Source organism: Callospermophilus lateralis, chromosome 4 (assembly GCF_048772815.1).
Source record: "Callospermophilus lateralis isolate mCalLat2 chromosome 4, mCalLat2.hap1, whole genome shotgun sequence".
Taxonomy (NCBI): Eukaryota; Metazoa; Chordata; class Mammalia; order Rodentia; family Sciuridae; genus Callospermophilus; species Callospermophilus lateralis.
In genome coordinates, this window is record NC_135308.1 from 76,038,570 (window position 1) to 76,054,686 (window position 16,117).

The 16,117-nt window shown below is 39.2% G+C and overlaps 1 protein-coding gene across 1 annotated transcript; it reads right to left on the bottom strand.

The window, feature by feature from the left end:
- Positions 1–351: 351 nt before the first annotated feature.
- Positions 352–15,841, bottom strand: Mfap5 (microfibril associated protein 5). The gene is made up of 10 exons (XM_076854112.1): positions 15,764–15,841; positions 15,028–15,087; positions 13,997–14,032; positions 9,149–9,184; positions 8,461–8,493; positions 7,799–7,834; positions 4,478–4,507; positions 3,301–3,388; positions 2,458–2,531; positions 352–753 (listed from the first exon to the last, which is right to left on the bottom strand). Exons 2-10 carry the CDS (start codon positions 15,083–15,085, stop codon positions 641–643), a joined length of 504 nt encoding a protein of 167 aa, XP_076710227.1. The 5' UTR covers positions 15,086–15,087; positions 15,764–15,841; the 3' UTR covers positions 352–640.
- Positions 15,842–16,117: the final 276 nt, after the last annotated feature.

The following is a 16,117-nucleotide window of genomic DNA, read 5'->3' on the forward strand; positions in this document are numbered from 1 at the left end:
GAAGTTCTATGGTTAGCCAAAGTAGACAAAGATGGCTTCTTCTACCCTAAGGTCTATTTCCAACAGATCTAATAATTGAGATTATTAACATACAGGCTGGGCCTGGAGCTTAATGGTAAAGCACTTGCCCAGTATTTGAGAGGCCCTGGGTTCAATAGCCAGCATTACACACACACGCACACACACAAATACACATGCACACACAGACAGAGATTATTATTACTATTTATTTTATTTTTTGCAGTTCTGGGAATCAAACTCGAGACCTTGCACATGCTAAGCAAGCTCTGCCATTGAGCTACATCCCCAGTCCTTCCAAATAGATCATTAACCTAAAGTTTATTCTTTCCAGAATTGTATATAGAATGTTTGAATATAAGTCATGTTTATCTACTATGCCTAAGATATTGGGAAGCAACAAAACTGCAATAATATAGGTATTGTGTTTTAAGTACTGAAAAATGAGATAAATGTTATCAGTCTTGGTCAAAAATTAGGGAATAGGGGCAAAAGCTGGATATTGCAAAGGGACAGGTTTAAGAAATTCTCATGTCTATGGGTTAGCTGACAGTGGTGTAGAAGACGAAATTCCCCCTTCCTCTCACCCACACATTCTTTCTTCTTTTTTCTTCCTTGATGATCACAGACCATTGAGTTTCTGCAAATTCACATCTTCACAGGGAGGAAGTCGGAAGTAGTTGGAGCGACGGAGTCGCCTTGGGGGCAGACCTGCCATCTGACGGCAAAGTTCATCTAGAGGAGAAGCAGAGAGTGAGAGGAGAATTCTGGAAGATAACAAGGGCTCTTGTTTTAAGGGAAAGAAAAGGCTGTGCAATGAGATGTAGTAAAAAATGTTGAAGAGAAAAAGACCTGGTGGGTTGAAGCCTCAGCTCTGCCACTTACTGGTTATTTATCACTTACTAGAAAGTTCCTTAACTTATGAACCTCAGTATTCTTTTTGTAGAATGAGCATTAAAATACCTATCTTAACAGCTTGTGTTAAAATGAAATAAGTATGCAAAGTTCCTAGCACCCCAATAAATGTTAGTTTCCTTTATATACCCAGCTTCCAATTCTAGTCATGGATCGAGTAAGTAGGAAAATGAGGTCCAATCATTCATTCCACTTTTAGGTGTTTACTATGTGCAAATAGCTAACTTTAGTTACTCCCCTGAGATACTTGAAAGTGCCTAGAGTCCCAAATACTCATCCTCAATCTCAAGGTGCTTCCCTTGCAGGTGGCTTGCACAAAGCCAATGGGGGCAAGCAGCAAGTTTCCTTCAGCGAAGTTAACTACAGCTCTTACTCAAGAACTCAGTGCAGAGCAGGCTGCTGAGTCAGAAGTGCTGTGTCTGTGGTGTTGTCACCAACCACAGCCATCATTTGGGGCTGTCCATGGGGAAGGTGAGAAGTATGTTTACTCTCACCAAGCATGGTCTAAAACCACACGTTTAGGACCCTTGCAAAATTGTTTTTATAACATCTTTCTGCCTTTCTCTACTTCTTAAATTTCTCAAGAAGCAATGTAAATGGTTCCTGGAATTGGTGAACTGTTTATAAGATAGCCAATTTCTTAATGTTCCTTTTTCTGGAGGGTACTAGGGATTGGACACAGTGATGCTTAACCACTGAACCACACCTCCAGTCCTTTATTTATTTATTTATTTATTTATTTATTTATATTTTTTGGTACCAGGGATTGAATTCAAGGGCATTTGAACTCAGGAGCACTTGACCACTGAGCCACATCACCAGTCCTATTTTGTATTTTATTTAGAGACAAGGTCTGAGTTGCTTAGCACCTTGCTTTTTGATGAGGCTGGCTTTGAACTTGTAATTCTCCTTTCTCAGCCTTCCAAGATGCTGGGATTACAGGAGAGTGCCACCACTTCCAGCCCTTTTTATTTTTTGAGACAGGTTTTCACTAAGTTGCTGAGACTGGCTTTGAACTTTAGATCCTCCTGCCTCAGCCTCCCCAGCTACTGGAATCACAGATGTGTACCATCATGCTATCTGTTTTATATACCCCATCCAAACCTTACTGTCTCCACACTAGAGTGTGTGTATGTGTGTATGTGTGTTTTCCTTAAAGAGCTATGAACTTGGCCATTGACTAGAAGAGCATATTATCTGTGATTGCTGAATTGGCCCTTTCCCTAGAATCCCAGTGGTTGACCTTTAAAACAGAGCTTTAAAAAACTGTCTATATAAGAGAAACTGGGGGGACTGCCATTTAAATGGGAAAGGATCTAGGGGTACTTTTGTAGGTCTGTATTTGTATTAAGTACACTGCTTTACTTAGATTGTTTATTTAGGGAAACTTCTATTAGGGGCTGATAAAAGCTAAAGCCTAGGGCCAGAGTCCTCCTCCAAACCAATCCTTGGATCTTGGATCATGATCCTACTTACCTCTCTCATAATCATTCGTCCCCATTAAACATCCAGATGTCAACTTACCTTTCATAACTTCATGTTCCTTACAAACAAGACGGGAGCAGATCTCATTGTTGATGATGTACATACGTCGTAAACTGCAACATCCAGTATCATGGTCAAGGAAAGAGAGAGAATAAAGTCTTGAGGGGAAGAACTAACTTTGGCCTAGGCTGCTCTTCAACTCTGTAGTTCCCACTTTCCCCTATCTAGCCTCCCCCATCTACATTTCCTTAGGTATTTCAGATGACTACCCTTCAGAAGAATGCAGGTAATGGAATGATATTAATTTTCTTTCTTTCCTTCCTACTTTACTTTTCTTTCCCGTACTGGGAATTGAATCCAGGGGTACTCCAACACTGAGCTACATCCCCACTTCTTTTTAATTTTTACTTTGAGACAGGGTCTGGCTAAGTTGCCAGACCAGAACTTAGAATGATCCTGATCCAGCCTCACCAGTAGCTGTGATTACAGGCACCACTGCAACAGGCTAATTCCTCTTCCTACTGACACTTTCCACCTAGAGTCAAGTCCACTGCTCCTTTCCATTTTCTACCTTCATATCTAAGTCTTTTGCTTTAGCATCTTTCAATCAGGTAATAAATCCAACATGCCAGTGTTTCCTTTATGACCCTCTTTTTATTCAGCTTTCACCTTCACTTATCTTCTGACATCTATTAGTTGGCCTGTGCTTGTATACCTCAACCCAGAGGTTCAGCCAGCACCTTCAGGAATAGCTAGAAGAGTTATGCTAAAAACACCTGCGCCATCAAATGATGCAGTTCCTTAGTGAGTACTTATTAAATAGTTACTGACACAAAAAGACTACCATGGAAGCTGCTGTCTGGGCATTCTGGGTTCCTTTACCTGGTGAAGCAGACCTGATGAACGCATTGCTTGACTGGTCGATGGACAGAGTAGAGTCTTGTACAAGCAAATTTCTCATCCCGGCACTCTGAAGAGATCCAACACACACAAAAAATAGGGAGGTCCAAATAGAAGTTGTATAAATGAAGGATTAAAGAGCTGGGGAAGAATATAGAATAGGGAAAAAATACAGAGTAGTTTCTATAGAGGATCATTATAAATTGGGGGCTGTCCTTCCTGCTTACCAAAAGCAGAGCAAAAGGAAACTGACTAAAATGAAATTTAGGTGCTTCCCTACCTCAAAGAAGAGGTGGATAAAATAATTTCTGACAACTATTCTAAGAAAAAATGTCTTTTTCTAGCCCTTTAATTTAATAAGTGGTCCATACAAAAATAGAGAAACAAAATCCTCTAAGGGAAAGTTTTTATAAAAAGAAGACTTTTTTAGGATTATCTATGTAGCAATATGAAATATTAAACTGAAATGTTGATGATCTCATTCTGAAGAATGAGAATTCTTAATTCAAGAATTAAAGTCATTATATCTCTGTTCTAGCTGATTTCAACCCTAGTTGTAGAAGAGACTTATCAAGAAATTAAGGAAAGCACTTTTCTTTTTTGCACTACTGGGGCTCAAACCCAGGGCTTCATGCTAGGCAAGTGCTCTACCACTGAGTTACGTGCCCCCCCTTTTTAACATTTTTAAAATTTTTAGACAAGATCTCCCTAAATTTCCAAGGCTGACCTTAAACTGTGATCCTCCTACTCAGCCTCCCAAGTCCCTGGGATTATAGGCAAGCACAGCTAGGCCCATCTACGGAAAGCAATTTTAACCATGTTGTCTATGGTAAATTGACAAATTGATTTTATTTCCCAATCCCTTAATCACCAAATAAAGTCCAAAGGTAATGTACAGAAAGAGTGGTTTTGAGACCATTCAACAGCAGTCTCTTCTTTGTGACTTTTAGGACAGGAATCCATTTTGAAAATAAGTACATAAAAGCTGAGTTAATAAAGGTGGGGGGGAGTGAAGAGCATTAAAAATATTCTTTGAGGAAGAATTGGAATTAAGCAATTCTTTGAGGAAGAATTGGAATTAAACAAGAAAGAAAGGAATCCATAGAAAGAAAAAGAGCTTCAGAAAAAAAAATAAAAAACATGCAAGAAATGATCATACCTGTGGTGGTATTTTTATCACTGGGTGAGGCTGGAAGGCAGAAACTTTATTTAGTTATTACCATTTCTAGAAGTCAGGACTTCTGTAACTGTCATGCTGCCTCTCTTGGAACCCACTTGTAATACTCATAAATAGGGAACAAATGAGTTAATAAATCTTTTTTTCCCTCCCTGGTACTGGGTTTGGAACCCAGGGGCACTCTACCACTGAGCTACATCTCCTGCACTTTTAAAATTGTTCTTTGAGGGTATATAGCTCAGTTGGTAGAGTGCTGACCTTGCATGCATAAGGCCCTGGGTTTGAGCCCCAACACCACAAACAAACAAATTATACTTTGAGACAGGGTGTGGCTGAATTGCCCAGCATGGCCTCCAACTTGAGATTCTCCTGCTTAATCCTTCCACTATTGGGATCACAGGTGTGTGCCACCTCATCCACAAGTTAATAACTCTTAGCAACTTCTGAAAGAAAACCCCTATTGGGCTGCTTTGATCCACATGATGGAAGAGATTTAGGAAATAAATTGAAATTATGCCTTTCCCCTTTCTCTTCTGAAGAGTTGAGAATTTCATTATATATATATTCACTATATATATGTGTGTGTGTGTATATGTATATATATGTATATATGTGTGTGTGTGTATATATATATATATATATATAGTTTTTTAAATGGAGGAGTGTTCACTATTTTGAATAGGCTGGCCTCAAACCCTTGAGGTCAAGGGATCCTTCTGCCTCAGTTTCCCCATTGGCTAGAACTATACGTGCACACCACCATATCTAGAGATAAGAGACAAATTTTGTAGGAGCGCAAGGCAAAGAGCCATATCCCCAGAAGTGCTTTAACTTAGAGCTAAGGAGAAAACATATTATCCTGTAGAAGCTCCTCCTCATTCTTAGGTCTATTTTCTATAGATTAAAGACATTATCATGGATTCTTTGATAAAAGCTGTTTGGATAAAAAATAGCAAAGGTTGTATTTATAGCCAAACCTGTCCTGGTGCAAGCTTGATACAGGCTAGTTTTCAGAATGGACAACAGGTCAAGGACTTAGATGTGGTTGAGGGGATACACTATTCAGGGAGCTTTTGGGGAAAAAATGTCCTTTTTTTTCCCCCCCTCTCTGGTACCAGGGATTGAATCCAGGGGTGCTTAACCACTGAGCCACATCCCCACCCTTTTTACTTTTTATTTTGAGACAAGGTCTTGATAAATTATTTAGGGACTAGCTAAATTGCTGAGGCTGTCCTGGAACTTGTGATACTCCTGTCTCGGTCCCCTGAGTGCTGAGATTACAGGCATGCACCACCATGTATCCTTTCTATTTAACTCTCCCAAAGACTTTTCCCACAGGGCGTGATGGCCCAGGCCTATAATTCCAGAGATATAGGAGGCTAAGGCAGGAGACTGCAAGTTCCAGGACAGCCTTAGCAATTTAGTGAGACCTTGTCTCCAAACAAAAAAAATAAATAAATAAAAATGAGATGTAGCTCAGTAGTAAAGTGCCCCTGGATTCAATCCTTACTATTAAAAAAAAAAAAAATCAGAGAGAGAGATTGACTAGGATGTGTGATAGCTGATATCATTTACCCCAAGGTTAAAGCAGGTCTGTGCTGATAATTTCAAACCCTGTTTCTAGCCCAGATCTCACTCTTAAACCCCAAATCTAAAGATTCAATCACCATTTTATGGAAGTGTTACTGAATTTTTTAAAGATTCTTCAAATTCAACATATCTTAAACTCACTTATTATCTTTTCCTTCTCCAATTTGAGTTGGTTTTCAGTTATGGTACCACCAACCACTCAATAACCACATTTAGAAAACTGAACATCATTTTAACCATCCTCTTTTCCAGAATGGGGATGTAGCTTAATGATGGAAGTTTTGCTTACTCTCCAAGACCAGAAAGGAAAAAAACAAACAAACAAATAAAAACAACTATCTTCTATCTCCTTGTCTTACTACCTACCACTGTTCCTTGCCCCTCATTATTTAAAAAACTCAGTTTCCACCCGCCCTGTGGTGGCCCACACCCATAATCCCAGCTTTTCAGGAAGCTAAAACAGGACAATCACAAATTCAAGTCCAGCCTGGACAATTTAGTGAGCCTCCCTTCTCAAAATAAAAAATAAAAAGGAATGAGGATTTAGCTCAGTGGTAGAGCTGGGCTCAATCGCCAGTGTGGCAAACAAATAAACAAAAACCCTCAGTTTCCCTCATGTACTAAAAACTCAACTGTGTTTTTCTTTTCTCAGTCTCTTTTTTCCTAGGGATTGAACCCAGGACCTCATGTGCTAGGCAAGTCATCCACCATTAATCGACACCCACAGCTCTGGTGTTTTTGTGTTTTTTGTTTGTTTGTTTTTGAGACAGGATCTTGCTGTGTTGCCCAGGTTGGCCTCCAATTCTTGTGCTCAAACAATGTTCCAGCTTCATTTTTTTTTTTTGAAGGGGGCGTGGTGGGGAGTAAAGAGGATTGACCCCAGGGATGCTCTATACAGAGCTACATGCCCAGCCCTTTTTATTTTGGGATAATGTCTCATTAATGAGTCTGACCTTGAACTTGAGATCTTCTTGCCTCAGACTCCAAAGTCTCCTACATAACATGCCACTGCAGCTGGCCTGCCTCAACCTTCTGAATAGCTAGGAAGGAAGCCTGAGCACCACACCTGATTTAAAGTCCATTTTGTTTTCACATCTTAGAACATGTTGTTGGTACCCCCTCATTGGAATGACACCTCCTTGACTGTTTTATCTTGTTCCAATTCTTCTTTCAAGGTTTAGTTCAAGCCAGATGTGATGCCATATACCTCTAATCCAGCAGTTAGATAGACTGAGGCAGGAGGATCATTAGTTCAAAGCCAGCCTCAGCTATTTAGGGAGGCCCTAAGTGACTTTGCAAGATTCTGTCTCAAAATAATATATAAAAAGGCCTGGGAATGTGGATCAGTGATTAAATGCCCCTGGGTTCAATCCCTGGTACCAAAAAAAAGGGGGGAGGGGGGGGGTTCGAGGATTCCTTCTAGAAAACTTCATTTATCCTCCCAAAAGTTTGTTTCTATATTTGTCTCTTGTCTCACTTAGCCTTGGAAACTTTGAGAGAAAGATCACATCTTGGTACTTTGTATAGCCAACAGCAGTTTCTGCTCATTATGGGTTCAAACTGTCATTAATTTAAATTGGCCTAATGGAAGAACATGCTACATATGCTGTCATCTATTTAGGATCCTTCAGCAGCTGCACTGCCTCCCATAATGGGCTCTAGGGAAAATCCAGAATGGCCCTCACGGCCCTGGGATCCCAGATCTGAACTCACCCAGTTCATCTGTGGAAGGCTCCATATCAGCCAAAACTGAAAAGGCAGAAAACAGCAGTTGTGAGGAGGACTTTGAAATGCAAGGGGTAAGGGAGAGTAGGAAAAGGAAGAACAGAGGGCAAGGTCAGGACTACTGCTGCCTTTGTGTATGATGTCCAAGGGAATAGAATTTATAAAGTTAATTGGGAATATCTTTTGAAGAATATTGCTCCTGTTGACATTATATTAATTTTTGAATGCTTGTATTATTATCTAAGCCTTATTTAGCTATTAGTTCATTTTGTTCCACTTTTTAAAGGACTATCGATTTCTTTTATCCCATGGTCACTGAACACTCCCACAACCCCTTTATTTAGAGCTTAAAATGTAGCATTAATTTAAGAATTCAAGATCCGTTCAAGATCTGGAATATTTTTAACAACAGCATGAATCAGAGTTTTCTTTCTCTTCTTCTTTTGGTATTGGGGACTGGACCCAGGTGCTTTACCATAAAGCAGCATCCTCAGACTTTTTTGTTGTTGTTGTTAAGGGTCTAAGTTGGTAAGGCTGATCTCAAACTTTCGATCCTCCTGCCTCAGCCTCCTCAGTAGCTAGGATTACAGGCATGTGGGATTACACTCTTGGCAAATCATGCCTTTTTTAAGAACTTCAGTGAAACTTACCAGTTTCATCTGTTGAAGGTTCATTCACCAGATCTGCAAAGGTACAAAACAGGGAATGAAAAATGCAGGTGAAAAAAGTATCTACCAGAAGCAGGATAAAGGGGATGATTATCTAAAAGGTGATGAGAAGGATAAAAATGAGGACATGTGGACTCTTGGGTAAAGAAAGAAATGGAAGAGGTAATAAGACTGAATATTTTTACTGCAATGGTGGCTTCTAAGATAGGCAAGAGCCAGGCTCAGTGGTGTATACCTGTAATCCCAGCAGCTTGAGAGGCTGAGGCAGGAGAATTGTGAGAGGCTGAGGCAGGATGATTGTGAGTTCAAAAGCCAGCTTCAGCAACAGTGAGGAGCTAAGCAACTCAACTCAGTGAAACCCTGTCTCTAAATAAAATACAAAATAGGGCTGGGGCTAGGGGCTCAATGGATGAGTGCCCCTGGGTTCAATCTGGGCACCAAAAAAAAAAAAAAAAAAAAAAAAGACAAGAGAGCTCTAGTCTGGGTGAGCACACAGTGCCCACCAAGTTTTTTGTTTGTTTGTTTTTGTTTTTGTTTGTTTGTTTTTTGGTCAGACATTATCCTCAATCCTTGTATTCCCAATATGATAGCAAGAAAGTTACAAAAAAAAAAAAAAAAAAACCAAAATAAAACAAACCAAAACAAAAAAACAGTGGGGTGGATAGCTTACTGGGATCTTCTGTGAATGTTTCTGGAGTCACATCATCTGAAAGAAAATCAGAAAACATTTTTTGAGCACTCTCTGGCTCCCTCTACACTTGCACTTCCAATAAATGACATTATCAAGCACAACACCAATACATGGTTAAGTATCCCCCAAATTGTTTTTCTTTATCTGCCTATAATAATTACAATGGATTGATGATCTCTTTGCTAAGCACAAATTCTACCACTAAGCTATACCTCCATCCCAACATTTATAATTTTGATATGAATTTGCTGATAATGCTATTATACAGAGTGCCTACAAAAGATGGTGGTGATGATTTTCTGGTGCTCAGAAATGAGAGAGGGGGTGGGAGATGCCAATGTTAGTAGACAACTCTTTGCATTTGATCATCGGAAAATTAAAGGCAGGAAGAGAGGAAATAAAAATGGTCCAGATCTTTGGGTGGATTCTATTAGGAAATACTGAGAAAACTATATCTGGGATTTTAAATAATAGTGCTTTTAAAAACAAATTGTCTTTTCTATTATTCTTATTATTTGGTGTTGTAGATTGAACATAGAGCCTTGTACATGCTAAATACATATTTTACCTCTGAACTATGTTCTTAGCCTACTGTCTTTACATTAAAAGCAAAAAACAAAAAATAGCAACCAAAAAAGCAGTTCTAATGTTTCATTTAAAAAAAAAAAAGATCTTCTTTTTATATGGACACAATATCTTTATTTATTTTTATGTGGTGCTGAGGATCGAACCCAGTACCTCACATGTGCAAGGCAATGTTCATTTGTCTCATTTTTAAATTAACTTTCTTCTTCCTTTTTCCTGGGAATAAATCCAAAGGTGTTCTACCACTGAGCAACATCCCCAGCCCTTTTTACTTTTTATTTTGATTTTTTTTATTGTTTATTCAAAACATTACAAAGATTGCAGAATCACATCGGTTACACATCCACATTTTTACATAATGCCATAATAGTAACTGTTGTATTCTGCTACCTTTCCTATCCTCTACTATCCCCCCTCCCCTCCCCTCCCATCTTCTCTCTCTACCCCATCTACTGTAATTCATTTCTCTCCTTATTTTTTTCCCATTCCCCTCACAACCTCTTATATGTAATTACTTTTTATTTTGAGACAGAAAATCTCGCCAAGTTGCAGAGGCTGGCCTCACCTGAACTTTCAATCTTTCTGCTTCAGTCTCCTGAGTAGCTGGGATTATAAGCATGGACCACCATGCCCAATTTAAGATTTTCATTTATTATCATTCATGCTAGACAAGGGCTCTACCACTGAACCATACCCCAAGCCCAACATTTTGCTTTTTTTAAGATGTCAATGGACCTTTATTTTTTATTTATATGTGGTAATGAGATTCAAACCCAGTGCCTCACACATGCTAGGCAATCACTCTACCACTGAGCCCCCATCTAGCCCTTTGCTTTGTTTTTAAATGTATATATTTGGAAAAAAAAATGTATATATTTGTATTAAGTGTACAAATTATGTGTTTTTAATACATTTATTTATTTATTTGTTTGTTATGTGGTGCTGAGGATGGAACTCAGTGCCTCACATGTGCTAGGTAAGTGCTCTACCACTGAGCCCCAGCCCCAGCCACAAATGTTTTTGATATATATTCACAAAGTGAAATAATACTACAGTCAAGCAAATTAATTATGTCTATATTCTTACATAGTTACTGTGTAGGTGTGTATGTGGTGGGGAGAGAGAGGGAGAAAAGAGCATCTAAAATCTGCCATCTTGGCAAATAACTTTTTTTTTAACATTTTTTTTTAAAGCAGATACCACATTTTTTATACCTTTATTTTATTTAGCCATTTTTACATCGTGCTGAGGATCAAACCCAATGCCTAGAACATGCTAGACAAGCGCTCTACCACTGCTCTGAGCCACAATCCCAGCCCTTGGCAAATAACTTTTAAATACTGTATTTAGCAAATGTTCCATCTGGAATTGTTTGAATAGTTCATAGTCATAATCTATTCTGTCCACTAGAGGTCAGCAAATTCACAAAGTTTGCTTTGACTTTTTAATTTTTTTTTTTGAGGGGGGGTTGTGGGGTACTGGGGATTGCACCCAGGGAAGATTTCCCATTGACCTACATCCCCAGTTCTTTTTATTTTCTTATTTTAAGACCAGAGTCTCACAAAGTTGCCCAGGCTGGCCTTGAATTTGCAATCCTCCTGTCTCAGGCTTGGGAGTTCCTAGGATTATAGGCATACACCACCATATCCAGAAGAATCAATGTTTTTTTGTTGTTGTTGTTTGTTTTAATAAAGCACGTCAGAGTTGTTGATAATTGTAAGGAGGAAAAATACAAATAAAGCATTTCATAAGCATTTCTTCTGGTTATCTCATTCTTTTTTTCTGTAAACTTCAGATAAGACAGATAGAAATTTATCCGATCTGATAAGCATCTTTTTTTGTGCCTGTTGCTAAGTATTGAACAGGATCTCTCATAAACTAAGCAAGCACTCTATACCTGAGCTACACCCTCAGCCCTGAGCCTTGTTAATATTCAGAAAAAGCTTTCTTCTTTCAGAACAAATTTTGATGAAAGGAATCCATGTCTGTTCCAATATCACAGGATTTTTTCTTTTCTTTTTTTTTGTCTTGGTACTAGGGATTTATCCCAGAGGATTTCTACCACAGAGCTCCATCCCCAGTCCTTTATATTTTTTATTTTGAGACAGGGTCTTGCTAAATTGCTGAGACTAGACTGTCCTCAAACTTGCATCCTCCTGCCTCAACCTATCCAGTTTCTTGGATTATATGTATGCACCACTGGGCCCAGCTATCACAGGATATTTGAAATATTATCACTAACCCACATCATTCTACAGATTTTGAGAGGCAGATGGAGCCTCTCAAAGGTGGAGCCCAGTTTCAACCCACTTTCTCCCTTTCTCCAGAGGCTTCTCTACATTCCAGTCTAGACACACACATAAGTAGAGTGAAGCCACCGGAGGGAAGAGTTTAAGAGCATGGTCTGTCCTTTGGTTTTCAGGGCAGAGTACTGCTTTTCTGTATATTTTGCAGTTAAACCAACTTTTTCATGAGCTACCACTGTGAAATCCTTACTCTAGGTTTCATGAAGTTCTCTGAAAAGGAATCCTTAGAAATTTTCATCATAACTTATACTTTTTATGTTAGAAAAGAATCCTAAAGTCATAAGACAGGACTGGTCCTTACCGCCCTAGAGAAATCGACTCAGAGTTTTAATTTTACTAGTGCTATCTCATTCAAAAACTTAGCAACTCAGATATTTTTACCAATAACAGGAAGAAAGTTTATTTCTATATTTTTATCTTCAGTATCAGTACTTTCAGCAAGAAATATATATTATACGGGCCCTGTATACAAAAATGTAAACCTGAAACAACTTTTGTAAAATAATGCTTTACTCTTACAAAACACAAATAATAAATTCTGATACATTTAGTTTACCTTAAGTTGTTAAAAAAAAAAATACCAGTTGTGACCCACTAAATTGATTTTATGACTCATTGGTAGACTATATATTTCAGTGTTCTATTCTCTAGCCCTCATGGGCTGGGAAAAATAAGGTGATAAATTAGAATCATGTCAAAAGCTTTGAGGCAGGGTGGAATTTCCTTAATCAGATTGAAGGAAGAGTCCTTTAGGAACCAAAACTTTTGAGTCCTGTCCAGTTGTGCCATATTTTCACCATAGAACTGCAAAGATTTCTTGCCCTGTTTTTGCATTTTAGTTTTTCCACTATTATGTGGATAGAATAATGCTTTCTGGGGGCTGTGGGTGTAGCTTAGTGATAGAATGCTCAAGTAGCAGGCTCAAGGCTCTGATTCAATTCCCAGTGCCACATAAATAAATAAATATCCTTCCCAAATCATAAACAAACAAATAAACAAAAAGTAACAAACAAAAAAATAGACCTAGGGATGTAGGTCAATGCTAGAGCACTTGTCTAGCATGTATAAGGACCTGGGTTCAATCCCCAGCTCTGGAAAATAAAAAAGAGAATGTTTTCTTGCTGGGCCTGGTGTCACAGAACTGTAATCCTAGTGACTCCGGAGGCTAAGGCAGGAGAATTGAGTTCAGTATCAGCCTCAGCAATTTCATGAGGCCCTAAGTAATTTAGTGAGATCCTGTCTTAAAATAAAAAATTAATCGTTAAGTTCCAGGCCAGCCTCAGCAATTTAGCAAGACCCTGTTTCAAAAAATAAAATTAAATAAATAAATAATGAAAAGGGCTGGGATGTAGCTCAATGGTAAAGCACCCTGGATTCAACCCTCAGAGCAAAAAATAAAATAAAATAAAATAAATAATAATAATAATGTTTTCCACAAGGATTGAAGGGTAATGAGTACTTTCTTGAGTTAGATAAGAGATCTGTAGAGGAGAGTGGAAAGGAAAGAGAAGAGATGGGCATAGAAAATTATTGGGAAAGATGTTTCAGCAGTGGGAAAAAAAAAGAAGGTTTTCATGAATAAAATTATAAGATTGTGGAAGCTGGTGAATTAGATCCTGTTTCTTATGCCTTGGCAATGCATTCCCCGCCCCCAGGACAGATTCTTTTTTTTTTTTTTTTTTTTTCCTGGTACTGGGGATTGAACCCAGGGGTTCTTAACCACTTAGCCACATACCCAGCCCTTTTATTTTTTATTTTGAGACAAGGTGTCACTAACTTGCTTAGGACCTCGCTAAATTGCTGAGGCTGACTTTGACCTTGTGATCCTCCTGCCTCAGTCTCCTGAGCTGCTGGGATTATACCAGATTCTTTAACTGTTCATCTATATTATCCTGATAAAAACCCCAATACAGCCCATATTCAAGGCTTCACCTACCTCCTCGTTGACCATCGACCCCCAGAGTTATCCATTCTGCAGGAAGGAAGAAGAAAGGAGATATGAATGACTCCCACTGTATGCCCCATAAGGCTTTCATGAAGTGAACCAGAACCCGATATAGAAATGGTTGAGTATGATCTTTAATTTATTCCCCTAAGCTCAACACAAAATTGCTCAGACTACTAGTGCTATGCACAAAACTGATAGAAATAGAAACAATCTAGAAAGGCAAGTTCCTGAGAAAATGCCCTGAATCAGAATGTTCTCTTTTCTTCATGCCCAGCCAGGAAGGGTTCTTTTGCACAAGGGGGTCCAGCAGCCTTTCTAGCCCCACAGCCTTCCATTGCCACCCTATTGAACAAGGCAGAAAAATTACTTTCTCAGTCTCTATCTGGTAGAATAAGGGGGGAAAAATAGAATGGTATTTCTTTAAAGTCCAGGGTTACTTTTTGTGACCAATCATTTAGCTAGATTCTGCGAAAATCTATGAAGATCGTTTTTTTCTTTTGAGTGTAGGTGTCTATCTGTTTCTTGCATGCATGTGAATCTATTTCTATAACTGTTCATGCAGATGTTAGGTATCGGTGTATACATTCCCACCAGTTTTCTTTAGGATTTAAATCTTGTTCATTTTCTTATTATATAGTCTCTATAAATTTGTGTATATATTTGTATATTAGCTTCTTTTTCTTCAGGTGTTTGTTTACTTCTGTATCTGTGTGTGACGACCTTTTAATGGTAATAAGCAATTGTGTGCATCATAATTTCACCCTAGTTTCCTAGGTTCAGGCTATCTTTTCCCAGTGGAAGGTCATCTCTGGTCACATTCCTGCCCTTTCTAATTTGACACAAAATCTGTTGTTTCCTTCTCTTTAATTTAAAGCAGTTCTAGAACTCAATGTCAGGCATGTCTCCTCTCAGTCCCCTTTAATCTTGGCCCATTCCACCTTCTAAAACGCAGCTCCTCATATAGATAGAGCTAGGAAGCTGACATTTTGGGGGAGAGAAGAATAAAAATAAGGACTCACCAGATGTGATGATGAGTGCAGTGAGAAACAGCAGCGCTTTGGGGCCAAAGAGCAGCATATCTGGTGGGGTAGTGGGAAGAGTAGAGAGGGTGGTGCTCAGGGACACACTGACATTTTGCCCCAGGAAAAGGCACCTCAGTAGCTGGTTTCTTGTCTTCCCAGGAGCTTTCTTGGTTTCTCTTTGACTCAAACCCTTTCTCTCTTTTATTATCTTTCATACAACATTTATTTCTCCCTCAAATCTGATCTGTTGTTTGGTAATTTACTGTTAGTCCCTCTTACTACTCTTTTCTACCAAATTAGCAGAATTTCTTTTTCTTTGAGACTAAGTCTCACCACGTTGCCCAGTCTGGCCTCAAACTCCTGGGCTTAAGCACTCCTCCTGCTTCAGCTTCCCAAGTAACTGGATTTGTAGATGCTGGGACACTGCATCCAATTTTCAGAGGAATTTTTGTACTCTAAATAGTCCATTCTTTGCCAAACCCCATAGCCTTTTTCACCCCTAATATCTAAGCTTCTTTTTGTATATCTCTGTCTTCTTTGTGTCATCTGCTCATCCTGGTTACTCCTCTTTTTGGAATTCCATGATAATTTGGGAGTCTGCTCAATTCTAAGTTCAGCAGCATTCCCCACTTCCCCTCTACAGCCTTTCAGTACACACACACACACACGCATACACACACAATGCACACACAATCCCTCTGTCTATACAGAGTTTTATAATGGAACAACTCACTGTCTATGGTGCTCCGCTCTCTGCTCTCTCCACCGAGTCCTTTGGCGGCTGTGTCTCTGTCCTCACACTGTTCTACTTTGGCTGGAGAGTAAGATGAACAGAGCCACGCCCTGGGAAGGACTTCAGATTTGGCCTAGTCTGAAACAATGAGATGAGGGAGAGGGAAAAGGAGAGAGAGAAAGCCAGGCTAGAGGCCCAGAATGCAGTGTTACAATAAGGCTGGAATGAGAAGGGAGAAGGGAATTTGTAGTCACTCACACCCTCATTCCAAAGGTTATGACCACACTGGTGAGAGATCTTGCTGCTCCCTAGAAGAGCTGGCCCACACTCATGTATGCCTCTTCCATCCGCTTT

Excerpts from the sequence above, each read along its gene's own strand:
- Mfap5 (XM_076854112.1), bottom strand. The coding sequence starts at position 15,085 with ATGCTGCTCTTTGGCCCCAAAGCGCTGCTGTTTCTCACTGCACTCATC. Across the intron at positions 14,033-15,027 it reads TGCACTCATCATCACATCTG|AATGGATAACTCTGGGGGTC; the intron begins GTGAGTCCTTAT and ends TCCTTCCTGCAG. Across the intron at positions 7,835-8,460 it reads ACCTTCAACAGATGAAACTG|TTTTGGCTGATATGGAGCCT; the intron begins GTAAGTTTCACT and ends CTGCCTTTTCAG.